The sequence below is a fragment of the Cyprinus carpio genome, chromosome B16 (genome assembly GCF_018340385.1).
Source record: "Cyprinus carpio isolate SPL01 chromosome B16, ASM1834038v1, whole genome shotgun sequence".
In the NCBI taxonomy this organism is placed as follows: Eukaryota; Metazoa; Chordata; class Actinopteri; order Cypriniformes; family Cyprinidae; genus Cyprinus; species Cyprinus carpio.
In genome coordinates, this window is record NC_056612.1 from 12,861,615 (window position 1) to 12,881,377 (window position 19,763).

At 37.8% G+C, this 19,763-nt stretch overlaps 1 protein-coding gene across 4 annotated transcripts in view; it reads right to left on the reverse strand.

Moving 5' to 3' along the window:
• Nucleotides 1-2,476: 2,476 nt before the first annotated feature.
• creb5b (cAMP responsive element binding protein 5b) overlaps nt 2,477-19,763 on the reverse strand; it is a 65,930-nt gene continuing 48,643 nt past the window's right edge. For 3 of the 4 annotated variants that reach the window (XM_042740827.1, XM_042740826.1, XM_042740828.1), the window contains 4 exons: nt 11,225-11,542; nt 9,430-9,657; nt 5,328-5,436; nt 2,477-3,603 (listed from right to left, as the gene is read on the reverse strand). In XM_042740827.1, the coding sequence (XP_042596761.1) occupies nt 3,479-3,603; nt 5,328-5,436; nt 9,430-9,657; nt 11,225-11,542 (780 nt within the window). In that variant the 3' untranslated portion in view covers nt 2,477-3,478. Of the gene's footprint in view, nt 3,604-4,911; nt 4,962-5,327; nt 5,437-9,429; nt 9,658-11,224; nt 11,543-19,763 lie in introns of those variants that run through there. The other variant, XM_042740829.1, reaches the window with a different exon arrangement.

Genomic DNA, 19,763 nt, shown 5'->3' on the forward strand with positions numbered 1-19,763 from the left:
AAAGTGCATAGACAGCTACAAGATTTCCACCTCTCAATGTGAAGGTCGTTTTGCATGCTCTTGTTCCAAACACAGTGCTGCGAGGAAAGGTGAAGGGAATCAATATGTTCCATTTAGGAGGGAAAAAAATCCTCTACAAACTGTGAAAAACATGAAACAGAGTTTCTGAGCTTAGCTGCTGGAAAAAAGGCCCTTTTTCGGCAGAGGGGAAACATTCCAACATTTCAGCTTGCCTGTATTTTCATCACAGGCCTCCTTGGTTCAAGAAAGTAGAAAAGTCCATTAACACCAAAATGAGTCCAAAATAAAACACTAGTAATTTAGTCTTTACAAAAAAGCTAAACAATGTCAAGGCCTTAAAGTTCAACCTGAATTGAAAATAAATGCAGTGACATCAAGGTATTACTAAGGACTGACATTCTTCCCTATGTGAGTATTTAAGACATATTCAGGCACATTGTGACATTTGGAAAGCAGTATCTAGATCGGTCTAGATCAGTACCTGCGTAGAAATAGTAAATTGCTACATTTTCGCAGTGGGGAGAAACAAAAGTGGACCAAATTGTGTCATTACTTGCAATTAGACAAGGAAAATGTGACTAAAGTCCGTGACACACCAAGCCAACAGTCGGCCGTCTGCCAATGTCAGTTCCACACCGTCACCACTAGTCGGACTCTGTTGGTGGCTTTTTGGCCGATTAAGCACGTTAAATTAGTCTCAGGGAGTCGGTGAGAAAGATCATTTTGATTGGCCAACTCAATCTCATGGCAATTCGTACATATTTTACTAGGTTGCTAATTTATATGAATTCTTACAACCTCACTAGTACGAATTTATAAATTTTGTAAAAAAATATCATGCACATATTACGAGGTGGCAAATTCGTACAAATGACCACCCCTAACCCCGCCCCTAAACCTACCCCTCACATAAATCATACAAATCGTATGAGTGAAGTCATACACATTCGTACATATTAGCCACCTCGTAAAGTACGTACGAATTGGTTGTGAGGTGGCGCTGGATTGGATGCTTAGCTTAGCAAACCAGTGCACATGAAGAAAAACTAAAGAGATGAAAACAAGCAAATAACAAAGAGGCTGCACACAAATGGCTGTTCTAATTTCACATCTTACCTGAGCATTCTGGTATGCAAATATTTTCATTATATGGCAACGAAATAACATCTGGAATAAAGTAAGTTGTAAAAAAAAAGCACTGCTTTGTTTACAGTTTGTATATCTGTAGTTCGGTTTCCCTTTTTGAATGCCGAACACTGTTGCCAACTACTGCCACCTGTTGGTATAGAAAGTTATTTAATTTTATGCATATGCAGAATGTGCATACTAGCTGGCCTTTGGCTATAGCCTTTGTGGCAGCTTTTCGGCCCAAACACATGAAACGCAAGACAACAACAGTCGCTTTACATTGCTGCTAGGTCTCTAATGTTGATTTGGTGTGTCACGGTCTTTAAGGTATTTAGAAATCAATATCTTAAAGTGACAGTGGCCAAATTATAGCTCATCAGTCCATGATCATACACTCATGAGGTATATGGGACCTTGCCCACACATCCCTTACAAAGTTCACCTTGGAAAGTTATTATTAGGGCAGTTCACACAGAATGCGTTTTCACGTTCCATTGCGTGACGTTTATTTGGGAGTGTTTCAATCAACTCCCTAGGTTGTGAGTCAGTGTATTGTGCACTGTTAAGAACCCTGGCTCATTACACATCGAAACACTGTTTCTGAGTTGTAAAATGCCACCATCAAAACTTCTATTGTGTAATGATATGTACTGAGTTGAGGTGTTTCAGAAAATGGGATGTATTTTCTGGTAAGGGAACACAGTTACCATAAATGTGCCCTGGTTTTGTGGTGCATTGTGAGATTTTTTTAAGAAGCAAACATTCCAGAGCACTGGAAGGATTTTGTGATTGAGACAGCCAACAAAATGGCATTGCACTGCATGTCTCTGCTCCTTGTCAAGTGCAAACGAATCTTGAGAACCTATCTTTTGCGTTTTATAAACGCGAAAATGCATTCTTGGTGAACGGCCCCTTACAGTAAGTTGCTGACTGTATAATAACATCTCAAAATCAACAGCATATTTCCAGAACCTTTGATGGAGCCCGACAGTTTCCTAAGTACTATAGTCAAGTGCAGAATTTACCATGGTCCATGTCAAGAAGGAAGCCTCATATGATTTCCTAGGCACCAAACAAACCAGGACTATGAACTGGGATGTATCAAAATATGTCCTATTACATTTAATCCTATTAAATTTAATTTACCTCACAGTCAGAATGCCTGAAGAAGATCTAAACAATACTTCAAGCCAGAACGAAAGCTAATTTTAAGTAGCATTTAACAATGCATTTGGCTTCAGTGGAAGTTTTCCATAGCCTCAGGTAAAGCAAAAGCTTCCAAAAGTTTTCCATGGCATTATTCTGGTTCAAGATGGAGTGTTTTGAATGTGGTTGGAAGGCCCACATGAGCACAAAACATACATAAAAATGTATTGAAGTATGTGCGTAATACTTAGTCCACTCACTGATCCGAAACAGATACCGAAATGAACTGCCAGTAGAAGTAATATGCAAACTGACGAGGACCAGGGGTAAATCTGACCAGAAGTTAAACCATCTTAAAATGAAACAGCTGATGGTGTCTTCTGAAATGTTCGAACGGCAAGTGAGATGTCTTCCTGGTGCAACACTATTGCAGCTGTGATCTCGCCATTCTGGGAATACTCCGAAATCTCACACGTTCAGCAGGGCATATGATCACAGAAGCCTGTGTGAGCTTGATAAATGCATTCCATTGATATGATCTGTACCAGCTTAGGAGTGAATGCTGTTTTGTTTTATGAAGATAACTTTTGAAATTATATCTGAAATGACAGGAGCTAATAGGTTGAACTTAATCTGATCTAGATTCTGGTCCGAGTGAGCAAGTGAAGACAATCAGATTGCTGAGCATGTCAGAGATTCAATATTGCTTCAGGTTACTTTCATTAGGAACTCCCAATGGAGACTGACCTTCCTAATTTATCCTTTTGAATTTGATAAAAAGGGGAATGTGAGAGTAATTGTTATAACAATAAACAGAAAGGAAAGGACAGCATCTTTTTGGCAATGGAAAATTCATAGCAAAAGCTATCCAGCTATCTGAATTCTGTCATTTGTAAAGGCAGTGGTCCAGTAGTAATCCAGGAACAGATGTAACAGTTGCGTTTCCATTAGTGATGTCCTCGACAAGTGAGATGGTGCCCGATGATTTATGCAGACTCCCTTTTTTAAGCAGACCCAAATGAAAACATAAAACACACTGAACTAAACAAAATGGTAATCAGTTTACATTTACAAATCACAAACAGAAGAATAAGCTGCCACAGAGGCACAGAGGTGCGTGTGTCTGTCCAAAATTTGCAGTCGGGATGTCCAGCATTGGCGGGGGGCATCAGGGGTGGAGTCTCTAGTGGATGGGGTTAATATCTGTGCGGTGATTGGGTGCTGTGCTGGAGGTGGTGATGGTATTGTGCTGGATGACTTGCTGCTGGGTTACAGGGGTGGGACTTCCTGCCGGACTGCTCTCTGGACCTGAGGGACAATAGGAGAGATGAAGATGTCTGGTTGCGCCATTCAGATGTCTCTCTGTCTCTCAGTCCATCTTTTCTTCCATCTATCCATCTGTCGTTTTAGCTTGTTTGTCCATCCATGCATCCATTCATATGTCTATCTGTTCATTCATCCATTTATCCATTTATATGTGACCCTGGACCACAAAACCAGTCGTAAGTAGCAGGGTATATTTGTAGCAATAGCCAACAATACATTGTATGGGTCAAAATTAAAATTTTACTTTTATGCCAAAAATCATCAGGATATTAAGTAAAGATAATGTTCCATGAAGATATTTTGTAAATTTCCTACCATGAATATATCAAAACTTAATTTTTGATTAGTAATATGCATTTCAAAGGACTTAATCTGGACCACTTTAAAGGCGATTTTCTCAATATTTCGATTTTTTTTTGCACCCTCAGATTCCAGACATTCAAATAGTTGTATCTCAGCCAAATATTGTCCTATTCTAACAAACCATGTATCAATGGGAAGCTTATTTATTCAGCTTTCAGATGATGTAATTGTTGATGTTAATTACTTTCAAGAAATTGACCCTTAAGACTGTTTTTTTGTGGTCCTGGGTCACATATTTATGTCTATCTGTCCATCCATCAATATGTCTACTTGTCCATCAATCTGTCTATTCATCCCATTCATGCATTCATTCATTTGTCCATTCATCCATTTATCCATCTGTATCTCTATCTGTCCATCCATCCATTCCTTATCTGTCCATTCATCCATCCATCCATCCATCCATGCATTCACCTATTGGTGCCTATCCATCCATCCATCCATCCATCCATCCATCCATCCATCCATCATCCAGCCGTTCCATCCATCCATCTACTTATCGATATGTTTATCCATCCATCCACCCATCCATATGTCTGTCTATCTGTCCATCCAATCATAGATATGTCTATCTGTCCATCCATCCATCTATCTGTCTATCTGTCCATCCATCCAATCATCCCTCCGTCTGTCTGTCTATTCATCCATCCATCTGTCTATCCGTAAATCCATCCGTCTGTCTGTCTATTCATCAATCCATCTGTCCATCCATCCATTTGTCTATTTGTCCATCCATCTGTCTATTCGTCCATCCATCCATTTATCCATCCATATCTGTCTGTCCGTCCATCCATTCATCCTCTGTCTATTTGTCCATCCATCCAACCATCCATCCGTCTCTTTCTGCCTCTCTATTCGTCCATCCATCCATCCATCTATCTGTTTATTTGTCCATCCATCCATCCATCCATCCATCCGTATATAGTTTAGGAAAAACAACTGAGATATTTACGAGATCTGATTTGTGTGTTTTTTTCCTATGAGAAGACAGGACAATAATGTGAAAATAATAAACACCACATTGAGATGAATATTTTAATATTCACAACTTCATTCATTATTGATGAATTTGGAAGTTTAAGAAGGCAGGGAGTGTACATCACCTAAAGACATTTACTTCAAAGTGAAAATGGAAACAATATTTCTGCATTATAAACATTGCTAGGCAACTGGTTTGTCAGCGACTGAGAAAATGAGAGTTATAACCAGGGAGTGGCAGCCTCCATACATTTTAAAAATGTCAGAAGTATCTCTATCATTGGGTGTATCCTACAAACAATATAGTGTATATCCGTTATTACATAATGTCACCTCTGGCCGTGTGGGTGCGTGATAGTACTCACTGAGGTAACCTTGAGACTCTTTCTGCATGGCGGTGATGGGACAGTCCTTATGTGTCAATAAAAGCTGTTTCAGTTGTGTCACCTCGTTCTTTAGCATGGTGACCTCATTCTGCCAACAAAAACAATGATAACATGAAACACTCACAAAAAAAAAAATCCCTAGTGAAAGATCCAGTCATACACTTTGGCTTAAGACATAAAACAAAACATAGTGTGTAGCAATAGAAGTTAATCAAAACTAATTGTCCCTCATTATTTCACAGTTAAAAACATGTATATTTCACAAAGCACAAGTTTCCTGGATACAGTCTGGCCTGGATTTGACTGCTTAAGAGTTACTGTCTATTGAAATTTCTATGTACTGTAGTTTAAGATTACGTTTAAGCTGTGTTTGGGAAATCATGTTTGTGACAGTTAGACCCTATGGTTCCCTAGTATGTAAACAAATTTAAACAAAGGCACACATGTTTATGATGTTCTGTTTTTGTCACAAACCATACAATACTTAACATAATTATGACAAACATGTTGGAAAAAGGTCTCTGGCGGATGTATTGGCAGCTTCACATCAAACCTCCCAGCAGACACAGTGAATTAAAGGCCAGACAAGTCTGGGACTCATTAGAAAACCTCATAATGAACAGGCGGTGAATTCTCTGCAATTACCATTGTGGGAAACACGAGCGTCTGATCACACAGAGTTCTTGAATTTGATTAAATGATTTAGCAGAATGATACGGAAACATGGCAGCGTTTCAGGGATGCTTGTTGGAGAAGAAACCTCGCTTTGACAGGTACCATGTTTGTGACTCTGGGGTGAATATTTCACAAAAGGCAAAACAAGCCTGAACAGTGGGACTATGGGAGTGCCAGCGTGACTATGAGCATTCTGTCCCACCTCTGCAAACTATGCAATAACAAAGAAAAACAAACACATTTAACATGTTATGTTCTATTGTTAGTGGGAACTTGGGCTGGGTGAAATTATCTCTCACTATATTTCAGCATTTTGACAATATAAAACATATCTGTTCATATTTTATAAAAAAAAAAAAAAAAAAAAAAAAAAAAAAATTAGAAACAATGAAGGCAGTTTTTTTACTAAATGAAAGGAAGAATTATATTGAATTTTTTTATATAGTATGCACCATTTATTTACACCAGTATAAAAATACATCATAATAAACAGAAATGTTTGCCTACATATATGTTTTTGCTAAATATACATTACTGTTCAAAAGTTCGGGGCAGTATGTTTTTTGTTTTGTATTAATACTTTTATTCATTAAAATGATGAAAGTGACAGAAATCTTTTGCAACATTATATAATTATATATTATTTACTATTTCAAATATATGCCATTTTGAACTTTCTATTCATCAAAAAAAAAAAAACATAATAAATACACAGTTTCCACAAAATATTAAGCAGCACAACTGTTTTAAACACTGATAATAATAATAATAATAAATATTTCTTGAGCATCAAATTAGCATATTAGAATGATTTCTGAAGGATAATGTGACTGAAGACTGGAGAAATGGCTACTGAAATTCAGCTTTGCCAACACAGGAATAAACATTTTAAAATAAATTAAAATAGAAAACAGTTATTATTTTTACTTTTTAATCAAATAAGCTCTTGGTGAGCATGGAGAGAAGATTGTGGCCTTGAGCGAGACAGGTTAACCTCAGCTCACTCAGATAAGCAGAGAGCAAATGATGTGGCCTGATGGGGATGATCACCGTGCCTAAACCAACCAAGCTGTTCTGGTTTTATGGTTTTAGAGGGGTTTAGACATGTGTCATCTGGTCAGACTGGACCACCAGCTGGCCAATCACCTGAACACCAGCTCAATCAGGCTTGGAGACCTGTTGAAAACCAGCTTAGACTGGGTTAAGCTGTGGGTAGTGCAGGATATACTCAAACATCCTCCAAAAACAGACTTTCAAAACTACACACACAGCATCAATCTTTCAGGTAAATCTCCATGCAAATTCAAGGTCTATTGAGAGTCCAAATGGATGAGTACGAATGGAAACCTCTTGCAGATGAGATGTGCCGTGATGCTCAGAAGTTTTACTGGCCTACAAACCACACATTCAGCTGCAGCTGGCTGTGCTCTGGTTACTCTGTAGACCTCAATAACCCATTGACCCTGCCCTCCCCACAGCCGTCCCTGTCTACTCTCCATCTACAGTAGCTTCAGCTGTCAAATGAAGGGTGTTTATGAGCTTCTGTGGTCTAGAGTAAGCTAATACCAAGTGAAATATGAAGACCAGCGTAAAATACATCTCAGTGTGTGTTCCAAAGCAAAGTACGCTTTTCGTTAACCCAAAAATAAAAATTAGCCCACGATTTACTTATGACTTTCTTCTTTCAGACGAATACTATTAAATGCTAATATTAAAAATTGTCCTTGCTCTTCCAAGCATTGCAATGGCAGTGGGGGGATGTTTTCGTTCAACAGTCCAAAAGAAGTCAAATAAAGCACTCGCATCCATAATAAAACGTGCCTCATATAGCTCCATGGTGTAAATAAAGGCCTCCTGTAGCAAATCGATGCGTTTCTGTTAGAAAAATATCCATATTTAAAACGTTATAAACACTTCTCTCTCACTTCCACTAACTGTAAACCAGTCTCCTCTTGGCTTATATTGAAATCCTCCTTCATTTTTCTTTAAAATCCTAATTTTGTGCTTCAAATTCGTGACCGACGTTTTGTTTTGCTGACTCTCCGCCACGCTTCCGCATTCGTCACTAATCACCGGCGCTAATGCTACACATACGTCCTACATCATCCGCTCGGAATGGCTTCTGCCTACGACAGTTAGCGGAAATGAGAGAAAAGTGTTTACAACATTTTAAATATGGATTTTTTCTAGGGCTGCCCTCGTCTAAGGATTTTTCTGGTCGACTAGTAGTGGTTCATTTGAAACATTAGTTGACTAATCGCACGTTTATTAATAAACCATTTAAATCATTATAATAAGCCTTCAATTGCATACATATCCTAATAAGCACTCAAGTACATGCATAAAGCTTGCCACAGCGCACCAGCAGAAGTAATGATTATGAATGTTTCAGGGAAAACAGTAAGGAGACTGCATTAATATTTTAATAATTTGATGAACTAGTGCTTTCTTTGTTTTCGGATTAGATGAAGTCGACGACACTGACTCCGCAGTAGTGGACGCGCCTGTATTCCTGTTTTTATATGGATTACATAATCTTAGAATTTGTTTACCATTTGAATTGGTTCATTTGAATGTATACACTCTCTATAGATATATTTTTTAATGTCTGTAAGGCAAAGATAGCCTATACACAAAGTTTCGTGCTCAAGTTCACAGACTGAGATGGCAGAAAGCGCATCATGTTTGCTTTTTTACAAAAGCACAGTATTGTGAGTGCATACAAATAAACGTAAAAAAAAGTCTTTACAGATTTGAAAAATGTATTACTCCCATCTGTATGACCAAAAATGAGAGATTTTAAGAGCAGGAAATCCAGATTCCGTCGAGCAGTGTGCTGTATTACCCACCTGACCTGCAGTGAGCGAGCTCTGTTCAGCTTCATACAGACACTTGAATAGCGTGACTTTCCTCTAGGATTAACATTTTTGAGCAGCCATGTAAATTTTGCTCATACGACTAACATATTTCAGATGATAAGCCATATTTGGAGGCAATTAATCATAATTGAGAATTTGGATTCCTGCCCGTCGATGCATTGTGCGATTCGACTTACCGTTAATGATCTGCCGTTTATTCTCCCTTGGAGCCTTTTTTCTGTGACTTCGATTATAAATTTTTGGTTGACGCGATTATTTTATTAGGAGGCAGAACTAATTTTTTTTCTTTACAAAAATGCATCGAAAAAACATGAGGCCAGTATTAATGGGCTAATTTTCATTTTTGGGTGAACTAACCTTTATTTTACTTCTTTAGGACTGTTGAAAAAAAACACCCACCCAGTGCCATTATAAAGGATGCTTTGAGGGTGAGCAAATAATGGGCTAATTTTCATTTTTGGGTGAACTAACCTTTTAAGAAAAGAGGCTTTCAGCTGAGGAGAAGTGTGTGTATGAGTGATTTTGACCTGCAGCTGCATGTTGGTTTGGGTGAGCTCCTCTGCTTTCTTTTCTAGCGACATCACCCACACTTTCCTCTTCTGTCTGCAGCGTGTGGCGGCTGCACGATTCCTCTCCAGGAACTTCCTCCGGCGCTCGTCGGGGTCTTCGTCCATGACCCGTCTGCGACGACCTCCGCTGGGCGGCGGGGACTGAAGGGTCTGCGTTGGCTGCATTTGCTGCGCAGCTGGAGATAACTGGGACAACATAAAGTCTGGAGTTACAATTCTTCCCTAAATTCATACATCTGGCTGCTGGCCAATTGCCTGTCTAACATCTCATCGCCCAGACCTCTTCAGTCAGAAACTTCCTGTCTGGGAGGTTTTTTAAAAACAACATGTGCCCTGTACACGTGGCCCTACAGTCCTATGATGGACATCTGGGTGTGAGAAACAGCAGTGTGATTTACAGGCTTCCCCACCCTCATAAAGAGGTGTCAGGGCCCAGTTTTCCACGGCACAGGTCCACTCGCACCGATACTCTACGACACCCTGAGAAACAGGGCCACTACCAGCACACAAGGCCCACAAAAAGCTTCTTTGACATATGCTTGGCAGTTGGCATGTTTGCCGTCTTTAGATCATTACAGGTTTCTGGAGGCGATGGAAAATGCTGCGGCTTTGATGGTTTGCATGTATACAGGGCCCCTTCTTTGGCTTAATAATACATTAAAGCAGAACCTTTGAATCACAAAAAGATGGATTCAGAATTTTAAATAGACAGGTTAATATTAAATAAGAGTGAGAGTAAAATAAAAAAAAAAATTTTGGCACATGTGCCATAGTTCTAAGAAACGTACTCTTTATTTTATCTTTATTTCATATGGTTTTGAAAACCTTTTATAATAATTTTCAACAAAAATGTGGTGAAAGTTATACATAAGAACTGTTTTCATTTACAGCTTATATTTTCAACAACATACAGTACTGTACATTTTCCTTTCAATTTGAACACATGTGTACACATATTTTTTAATTATTAAAAATGCTTTACATATTATGTTAAAAGTAAAAGTATTTTTAAAAACATTTTTTACTTCATAAATGTCATTATGCTTTTAAGACCACATCATATGACATTTTACAACCTGAACTAACCTTGTGTTGTCATAATAAGGTGAAAATATCTGATATTTTAAAGAGACGTATTGACCTTGACACACAGTCACGAGTTTGCAGGTGTCTTTCTATGATATAATTTCCTGTTTTATTTTTATTTCTGTGTTTCTGCATGTTGGTCGCACCATAACTTATATTTGGCAAACTAAAAATTCCTTAATTATTAATAATACTTCATTTATTAATAAAACTTCAAGTTTTTGTTTGTTTGTTTATTTAATTAATTTTCCTTCTTTTAAAGAATGTCCTTCTTTCAATAAGGATTTGTTCTTCATTGTGATATTAGGACAGTTATACCAACCTGACATTTTTTATTTTATTTTCAATTACTTTTCATTTAGAAATAAAAACATAATTATTAAGAGTTTTATGTAGGTAACTGTATTTTAAATGTACAGTTTTTATTTATACAATCTGAAAATATTTATAATAATTAATAATAATAATAAAAACAATAATTTTCTGGCAGATGTTCACAACATGACCCCAGTTTAGCTTTTTTTTCTGATGTTTCACTCTCTCAATTCATCCAAAACTCAGGTAAAAGTTAAATTCAGCTTAACTCATCAATCTCCACATCAAATGTACTCTCCAAATATTGCAGCATTTAGAACCTCAACAACTGTATCTCCCTCCAGTTCAGTACCTGTGAAACAGCAGAGTGCATGGGTTGGTGTGGAGAGGTCTGATGTCCGTGTGCAGGGTGCAGGTGGGGCGGGTGGGAGTTGTGGTGCCCGTGGCTTTGTGGATGGTGATGGGCGCTCTGTGCATGGCCGGGGTGATGGTGGGTATGGTGTGGGTATCCGTGGGGCGGACCCTGCATGTGCTGGTGAGGGTGAGAGTGCAGGTGGTGGTGACCGGCCTGATCCTGCCGCGATGGCATCATCTCCATCATATGACCCATGGAGTTCATGCTGCCATTCGCCATGCCCCCTGGATGGTGGGCAAGGGCAGCTTTCAGTCTCTGAGTAGAAAAACAGGGAAAATGGTATATATTAGTATTATGACTCACAAGTTTCAGATTTTCCATTTAAAAATGCATTTTTTTAGTCCAATGAATAAAAAATGCACCTAGACTTTGAATAGCACATGGAGGCCATGATGTGAACAATGCAAAAATTGTTTTCTTAATGAATATTTCAATGAAAACATCTAAACATCAATAAAACAAACAATTCACAATTCAACATTCAAATATATGACTAGTGCTTGCTGTAGCAGTTTGCAGCTTGCTTCAGAAACCCTCAACCTTCCCCAGCTCCACCTGTATAGATCTGAGGTGATTCATGTATGCAATATGGGGGTTATTTCATGTATGTTATATTTGCAGCTGCAGTATTTCTTACATGCTCACAGCAGCATGTTGTGGATGTATTGGCAGTAGCAAATCTCGGTACTTGCTCTGCCACAGCAGCAGCAGCAGCAGCGTAGCAGATCTATTCCGCCAAGACAAAACACATTAACATTGTCATGTACATTACCATGCCAATCCCTCCAAATAAGAATATTACATTTAATTATCTTACCCTATTGCCAATATTTTTATCTAAATTTTAAATTTTAATAAAATAAAATAAAAATATTGGGAAAACATTTAAATTTTAAGAAAAATTTTAAAACAACATATATTTTTTCTATTAAAGTATAAATTAAAATAAATTGAATGAGGTTTATTCTTATACAATTTTGCTTCCAAAGAAAATGCATGTTTCTTTTTTGAGGGTGATTACCTGGAAAACAAGACAAAATACTGATTCATTTAATTTTCAGTTAACGTGACAAAACATGACTGTCTATTGAGTCTATTGAATGATTCTACTTTTTCCCATAGATTAAATGTGACCACTCGCCCACATTGTGACGTAAATGAATGTCCGAACTAAACTTCACTCCCATTTACCCTCTCACCCACACACATACACACCCTCTTACACACCCAAGCACACTATTCCACTATCTGTCGTCACTGTCTAAGAGCCTCATCTGAAGAACGAGCCCAGCGCGGTGCAGGTCTGGCAGCGAGAGGGCCCTGGGAACTCTCTCCCGATTTGCCCATTTCCCCTTCGGCCTACGCTCTGTTGCTTCAACCGTGTGGTCTACTTAAGCTTTCAGGGCTGGTCTTGGAGTCTATGACTCTAGAGACGCTCAAAGCGCATCTGTGTTTGGAATATGTTTACCTGACTGCTCTCTCTCTCACAGAGATGTTTTTCTGGGCAGCTCAATAAGAAAACTTAGGGGTCTGAAAAAGCCACAAGTATAAACATACATGCCGCCAAAATATGTCCGATGGTTTGATCTGTTGACAGAACATGTAGAGAAAAAAAGTACATAAGCATGTGCATATATACTTGTAAGTCTCTGTCCATTCGGTTTGGCTTTCTTAAACTTGAGCCAAAGCAAAAAAAAAAAAAAAAAAAAACTTGTTGGAATATTTTTAGAGAGTGTTGAGTCTACGGTATATATTTCCACAAGAGCTGAGCAGGTAGACTGACTTTATAAGAAATGGGTCTGAGGTTCAAAAAACAAACAAATCACAGCAAAAATTTGACTGAAATAAATGAAAGAAAACATGAAATGAAGTCAACCATGCATAATCTACTCATGGAAAATAGGCTTCAAAAAAGAATTTTTTTTTTTTTGCACATTTAAAGTTGCACTTAGTAGGTTTTTGTTTGTTGCACTGGCCAATATGAGTCTCTGACATACTGACACCTAGTGGTGTGGATGATTCATCAAACAAAAGCAAAAATATTCTGCTTCTAATGCTATTTTAAAATAAAGCATCATCTTAGTCTGTCACAATTAATTAAATAAAACAAGGGGGTATAAAGATGTAATTATCACATCAGCTGGTCTAGCTGGATCTGAGGCAACCCCATGAGGCAACCCATTCCATGTAAAATAAAACAGTTTGTATTAGGCTTTCAAAATGATCCAATATGAATCAAAGCTTCATCTTTTTCTGGACAGGCCCTGGCTACCCTAGTGGAAAAAATATATATACTAAAATGTATTTGAAATGCTAAGTATACTACAAATAAATTTAGATATTTATATACTTAATAAAAATACCCTGCAGTTGTGCTTTTGGCATATTAATCTAGTATATTTAAAGTACTAAAGATGTATTTAAAGTAAAGAAATAATAAAGGTAAAATAAAGTGCTAAATTGGAACACCTAATTTTGTACGTAATGCACATTAATTGTGCAACTAAAGATATGTTGAAGTATATCTGATTGTGCCGAAGTGGAACTATTGTAAGTATACTTAAGGTACACTTTAAATTTCTTGCATTTAAAGACTGATATTATTCAAAGATCATGCAATCCTCATCAACAGTGACAATAAAACACATTTAAGGCCTAATAATAAATGCAAATTAAAATATATTACCTTTTTTTTTTGCTAGGCTGGGATTTATAAATTGCCTAAAATTTGCCTTTTACTTTTGTTTTCCTATTGACGTGTTTTGTATAGTCCCATTTTATTTACATGTATTACATTGCTTTGACCTTTCTCTGTAGATCTCACCTTCTCACACGCCATGATTATGTATAATGCCTGCATGCTATTGGTCAAGCTACTTTTAAGTCATTACCTTCAGTTAGTATGAAAACAATAAGAAAACAAAGCCAAAACACTGGACATTTTAGGCAATTTAGAAATCCCGGCCAGGATATGTCCGGGAAAAAGAGGACATATGGTAACCCTGAGAGAGAAATATTACCGTTAAGTAATTTAAACCTCATAAGTTTTCACAAACAAATCCAAAAGAATGACAGAAAAAAATCAGACATGACCCTGCCACGCTCCTGTTCTCACACACGCTCCAGATGCTGTCGGTCAGAGAGGCCAGTGTCCAGAGCTGTGTGTTTGTAACAGGCAACACATTCACTCTCTGAGAGTCATAGCCAGCTGGACCGTATGTGAGTGCCAAGGCACAAACCAGAGCACAGCATCCCTTTCTTCTCAAGCTGGTCAACCTGTGAGACCTTTTTTCAAGATGTTTACTCTCTGAATCATCCTAGTTGCTATTTATCAAAACAAAACTGATTTGATAAGTTGGCTCTCCAAGCCAAGCCATACCGTCCCTCCCTGACTGCTGGAGCTGCCAGTGCTTTCTGCCTTCACACACTTGCTGCCAAACACACAAGCACTAACCTACCCACCCTTACTGCTGCACTAACTGGCATTAACGCTGTTTTCACCCACCCGCTGCATCTTAATCCATCCTAAACTTTGCCAACACAGCAGTAATAACCCACCATTTCCTTTATCAACATTTCTGCTGCAGCATGCAAAACACTTTCCATTAAGAAAACACTGACAGCCATGAGGCACCTAAAACTTTTGTTCCCCTGAGTATGATATGTCTAGTTTATGATTGTGTATATGAATTTTATGTCTGTATTTATGTCTGTATTTTATGTTGTGGCCTTTTTAAATATAACTTTATTTACACAACAGACAAAAAAGTATATGGACACTATTTAAAATATATTGATCATTGTTACAAAATTGTTACAAAAAAAAAAATCAATTTTAAATAAATTCTGTTCTTTTGAATTTTCTATTCATCACAGAATCCTGAACAAAATGTGTCACAGTTTCCACGAAAATATTAAGCAGAACAACTGTTTTCAACACTGATGACAATAATTAAAAATGTTTCTTGAGCGCCTAATCAGCATATTAGAATTATTTTTGAAGGATCATGTGACATTGGCGACTGCTGAAAATTTAGCTTTAGCTTTAGCAATTGTACTTTTAGCATGCTGAACTGGTATATTTAAAGTCTGCTAAATTGAAACAACTAATTTTGTTCACTTTAACTGTGCGAAAGTAGTGCTGAAGTCCAACTAAATATATACTCAAGTATATTTGATTGTGCTAAAGTGGAACTATTGTAAGTAAACTTAAGGTACACTTTAAATATCTTACATTTAAATTATACAGTCCTTATCATCAGTGACATTAAAACACATTTTAGGTTTGTTATTTATAATGTGTATTGTGCACATTAATTTTTATATCAGTAAGTCTCAAGCGATATGTCAGTAAAGATTTGAACTATACTTAGTATGAAATAAATGTATTTTTAATATAAAACTTTTTTACAAGGTATAGTTTGATGTTATATCTAATGCAATTAAATTACATTTTGGACACTTTAATATTGAAATAGCATTTAAATAATATTTGGACACTTTAATTTAAATGTAAATATTTTTACTGAATTTTGAAATGTTGCATCTTTTCCATTGCAGCACAAGAAATGGGTAAACAGTTCAAGTTATTCATGACTAAAATGAGCAACAGTTCAAAACCATCAGACATGGATTCTTATCTAACATACTGCATCTAACTCTCTTAACTAAAAAACGTGACATCTGTATTAGTCTCTAATATGTGTACCAAGATGGATAGTATCAGAATCACAGGGGCCGAGGGACCATCTTTCATCCATTAACATACTTGACATACTGGGGTCACAGTGCACAGAAACACCTCTGACTGATTGCGCCACCTGTCAATCAACACAACTCTCGCTTTGATTGAACCTGGGCAGCTGTGCACCTATCTTTCCCCTCTAGTCCAGGCAGATTGCACTAAGTTCCCACACAGTGGAATGCCTCTGTCTGGGGCCATGCCGCGCTAAGAGAGGGGACAAGCATGGGGCCTCATCATGTAAAGCTCAGCTTGGCACGGGGCCAGCTGTGGATGGAGGGAGGAAGTGAGAAGGGGGGCATTGGAGTATCTCTTGCTCTTTCTCTTCCACAGGAAGAGCCATCCATCCATCATTTGTGGGGCTTAGGGAGAGCATCCGCTATCAGTGCTCTAATGTAATCAGTCTGTCTCTGAGCAGGGCCCCAGGGTGCCGCACAGGGTCAGAGGCCAAATGAGCCACAACAGGCTGAAAGAGATGGCACAAAGCAGGAAGTACACACTTAACAGATACCTAGTAACCACTATGCACACTAGTAATTTGGAATACACAAGCTTTATGCTAAAACACTTCACGAAACAGAGTCCATATTTTTTTCCAGCCATTTTTCCCTTTAAAGAGTTATAAGCCATGAACCAATCAAATCAGTTATGAGGTGAATTATAACATTACAAACTTTTAATTGAAGTATTGGACAAAAAGACAAAGTTACAAGCACTTAACTGCTTTAGTGAGGGAAAGAACTACAATCCCATGAAGCACTACAATCAAATCAAAACTATATGCTGAAGAAACATGCGGTGGTTCATGAGAGTGGGTGTACAAACATATAAACACAAATATCTAATCAATTACACAACATAGCGATACTCGATTACTCAATATACGGTGTTTCATGGGAGTGGCCATTCCCTGCAAGTTCTTTTGGAGCAATTTGCTCGGCGCAAGTTTTTAATTGGTGGAATCTTCTGTACAGTATCATGGGTAATGTAGTTTTTCACCACAAATTCAGCATTTTAAAAATTATTTGAAATAATGTGAATGGATTGCTTCAACAAAAGCATATACCTTCAATTACAAACCTGGGAACTCAGTAGGTCTGTCTAAGGTTTGGTTATCTAAGTTATTATTAAAAATCGCTTTCCTTATGGAGAAAATGAATGGAGTTTTTACTTCTGGAACCCAATTGTTGCATTCTATATGTAAGAAGAGAAGTCAGAAATGCCAATTAAATATAAAGCAAGGATATAGAGCAAGTAATCAGCTACCAAAAAAAAAAAATAACCCAGCAGCACACTTATCAGACAGACATTTCATTCTTTAAAGCTTTTGGTAACATCAGTCAAACCGCTAAAACCTGCTATTTTGGCAGAAACCCAGAAAAAACCCGAAACCATTAGTCACTCGACGGGGCAAAAAAACTGACACATCAAAACTAAAAAGTTCAGATCACATTTGTTAAGCATTAACCTAAGATTATTCATTTTTTACACTCCCAACCAAAACTAGACTTGTCAATAATGTAGCATGAGCAGAAAAGAATAAAAATGAAAGTACTCTCACCCAAGTACTTCAAGGAAAACTTTCTCTTCCAAATCTGGCAGGTAGAAATGAACGGTGCAGGGAGGCTTGTAATATAACCTGTTTATGTTACGTGTTCATAATCTCTTATGACGTGAGCTGAGAACTCAGATCAGCGCCGATGTGTGTCACTGAGTACGTCTCATCTGCCTTTCGTAATGAGGTGTAAACAGACATTAGATTCGAGCTCTCGGAGCTGAAACAGCAGCTGTATTAGCCTGTAATGATAGTGCTGTCTTGCACGCTGGCACTGCAAAACCTGGGGAAAACAGTCATTACTGTAACACAAGTGTTGGCCTGTTGAGAAGCTTTCCTTTAAAGGTAAAATCTCCTGAACTGCTTCACAACTGAGAGAAGAGTGTGAAGCACCTGTGTGAGATGAGACGCAACCAAAGAAAGGTGGGGATTGAATATAAAAGTTTAAGAATTGGCCATTGAAAAACTGGAAAGGATCTGGCAAGCTCTAATCAGATTGGCTGGTTGCAAAAGCTAATCATTGGATTTGCCAAATTAAATCTTTTGAAAGATACTCAAAGAGATTTGTTTGTAGCACTTAGGTTGTGTTTACACGACAACAATGTACTAAAAATGGAAAAGTTTTTCCTTTGTGTTTTTGAAAAGATTAACATATACTGTAGGTGACAACATTATTAAAACAATCCCTGTTAACATGGATCTGGAAAAATTACTAAAACGCTGTATAATGCATACCAGGTCAGTTGCTGGCAATGTCACTTTCCAAAGAAACACTATGCACTAAACACATACCTGTAGACTGAACACATAATATGCATGCACATGATTCCACCGTTTGAAAAAATATATTTCATTTTCAAGACTGCGTTTTTAGGCTCCCAAAATGCCATTGTTGTGTAAATGAACAGCCAAAGTGCATAAAAAGTTTTCTGTTTTTAGCTGAAACCTGCTGAAGGCTCAAAGATGCCCCCTCAGAGTACAAACTCTTGCATACAGTAAGTTGTGTAGTCTATTCAAGCCTTTATCGCAACAAGTGCCACCTACTGGTCAATATGAAAATTAGTGATTTTCATCTTCAACCTTTTTTTAACTCATTACACAAAGCATGACATATGTCTAAAAACACATGAAACACCAAATTTCGACATTCAAACAAAGACAAAAACAAGCAAAAAAAAAAAAGTTATTTTCTAGTGTCTTATTCCCCTTTTCAGATAACAAATACATTTTTACGTTAGATGGTCCAAAAATCTTTTACTGCCTATCTGAAATATGCCAATGCTTCTAGACATTTTTCTTTATATAAAATGTGAAAATGTGGCAACACAACACTAGTGGGATATGTCTGGACATGGATAACATCTTCCACAGCATCTTGAGAAATGACCCGCAATCTTTCTCATCCTGTTCCTTTCCTTCTACAAATCAATCATCAGATATTTTAAACTATATAAAACATAATATAGCTCAATAGAGCCCAGACGATGATCTATCAGGTTTCGTTCATGTGATATCCACATAGATATCCTGCAATGTCCGTCTGTCCACAGTCATAAGAGCAGCAATCGTTTAAAATCCTTCTCCGTTTCCTCACTGATCTTTAGCCTCTCCTTTCTGACCTCTCATTTCTCTCACTCAGTCATGTCTTTCACAAAGCCTGAGGCATGATGGGTAATTGCACATTAATGGTATTTATTAATTGCCTCTTCCTTCGTGACACTCGTGTTTGAGTGATATCATCGCGAGTGCATCAAGGTGCATCTTGACAACAGACTCAGCTTTCTGCAGACGGAGGGATGACTTCATATCAATAAAAGAGTGTAAGGAGAGAGGGAGGGCCACACCTGCTGGCTGCTGCTGAAGGAGTAAATCAAAGTGAATGAGGTCAGAGGCAAGAGGGAGCCCCTGGGTAGAAGTGGAGCAGGACAGAGTATGTGCGTGTGTGTGTGTGTGTGTGTGTGTGTGTGTGTGTGTGTGTGTGTGTGTTGTGCCAGACTTGCTGCCAGCTAAACTCACTCTAAACCATATCAGTGACAGCTCTACCTGTCTAATACTTTTTTCTGTCAATCTCTTTCTGTGTTGTTCCTTTTCTTCTCTACTTCCTTTCATCTCTCTCCTGTTCCTTGCCTGTAATGATTACACTTTATAAACTGTGAGATTGTTCTCTCTCCTTCCAACAT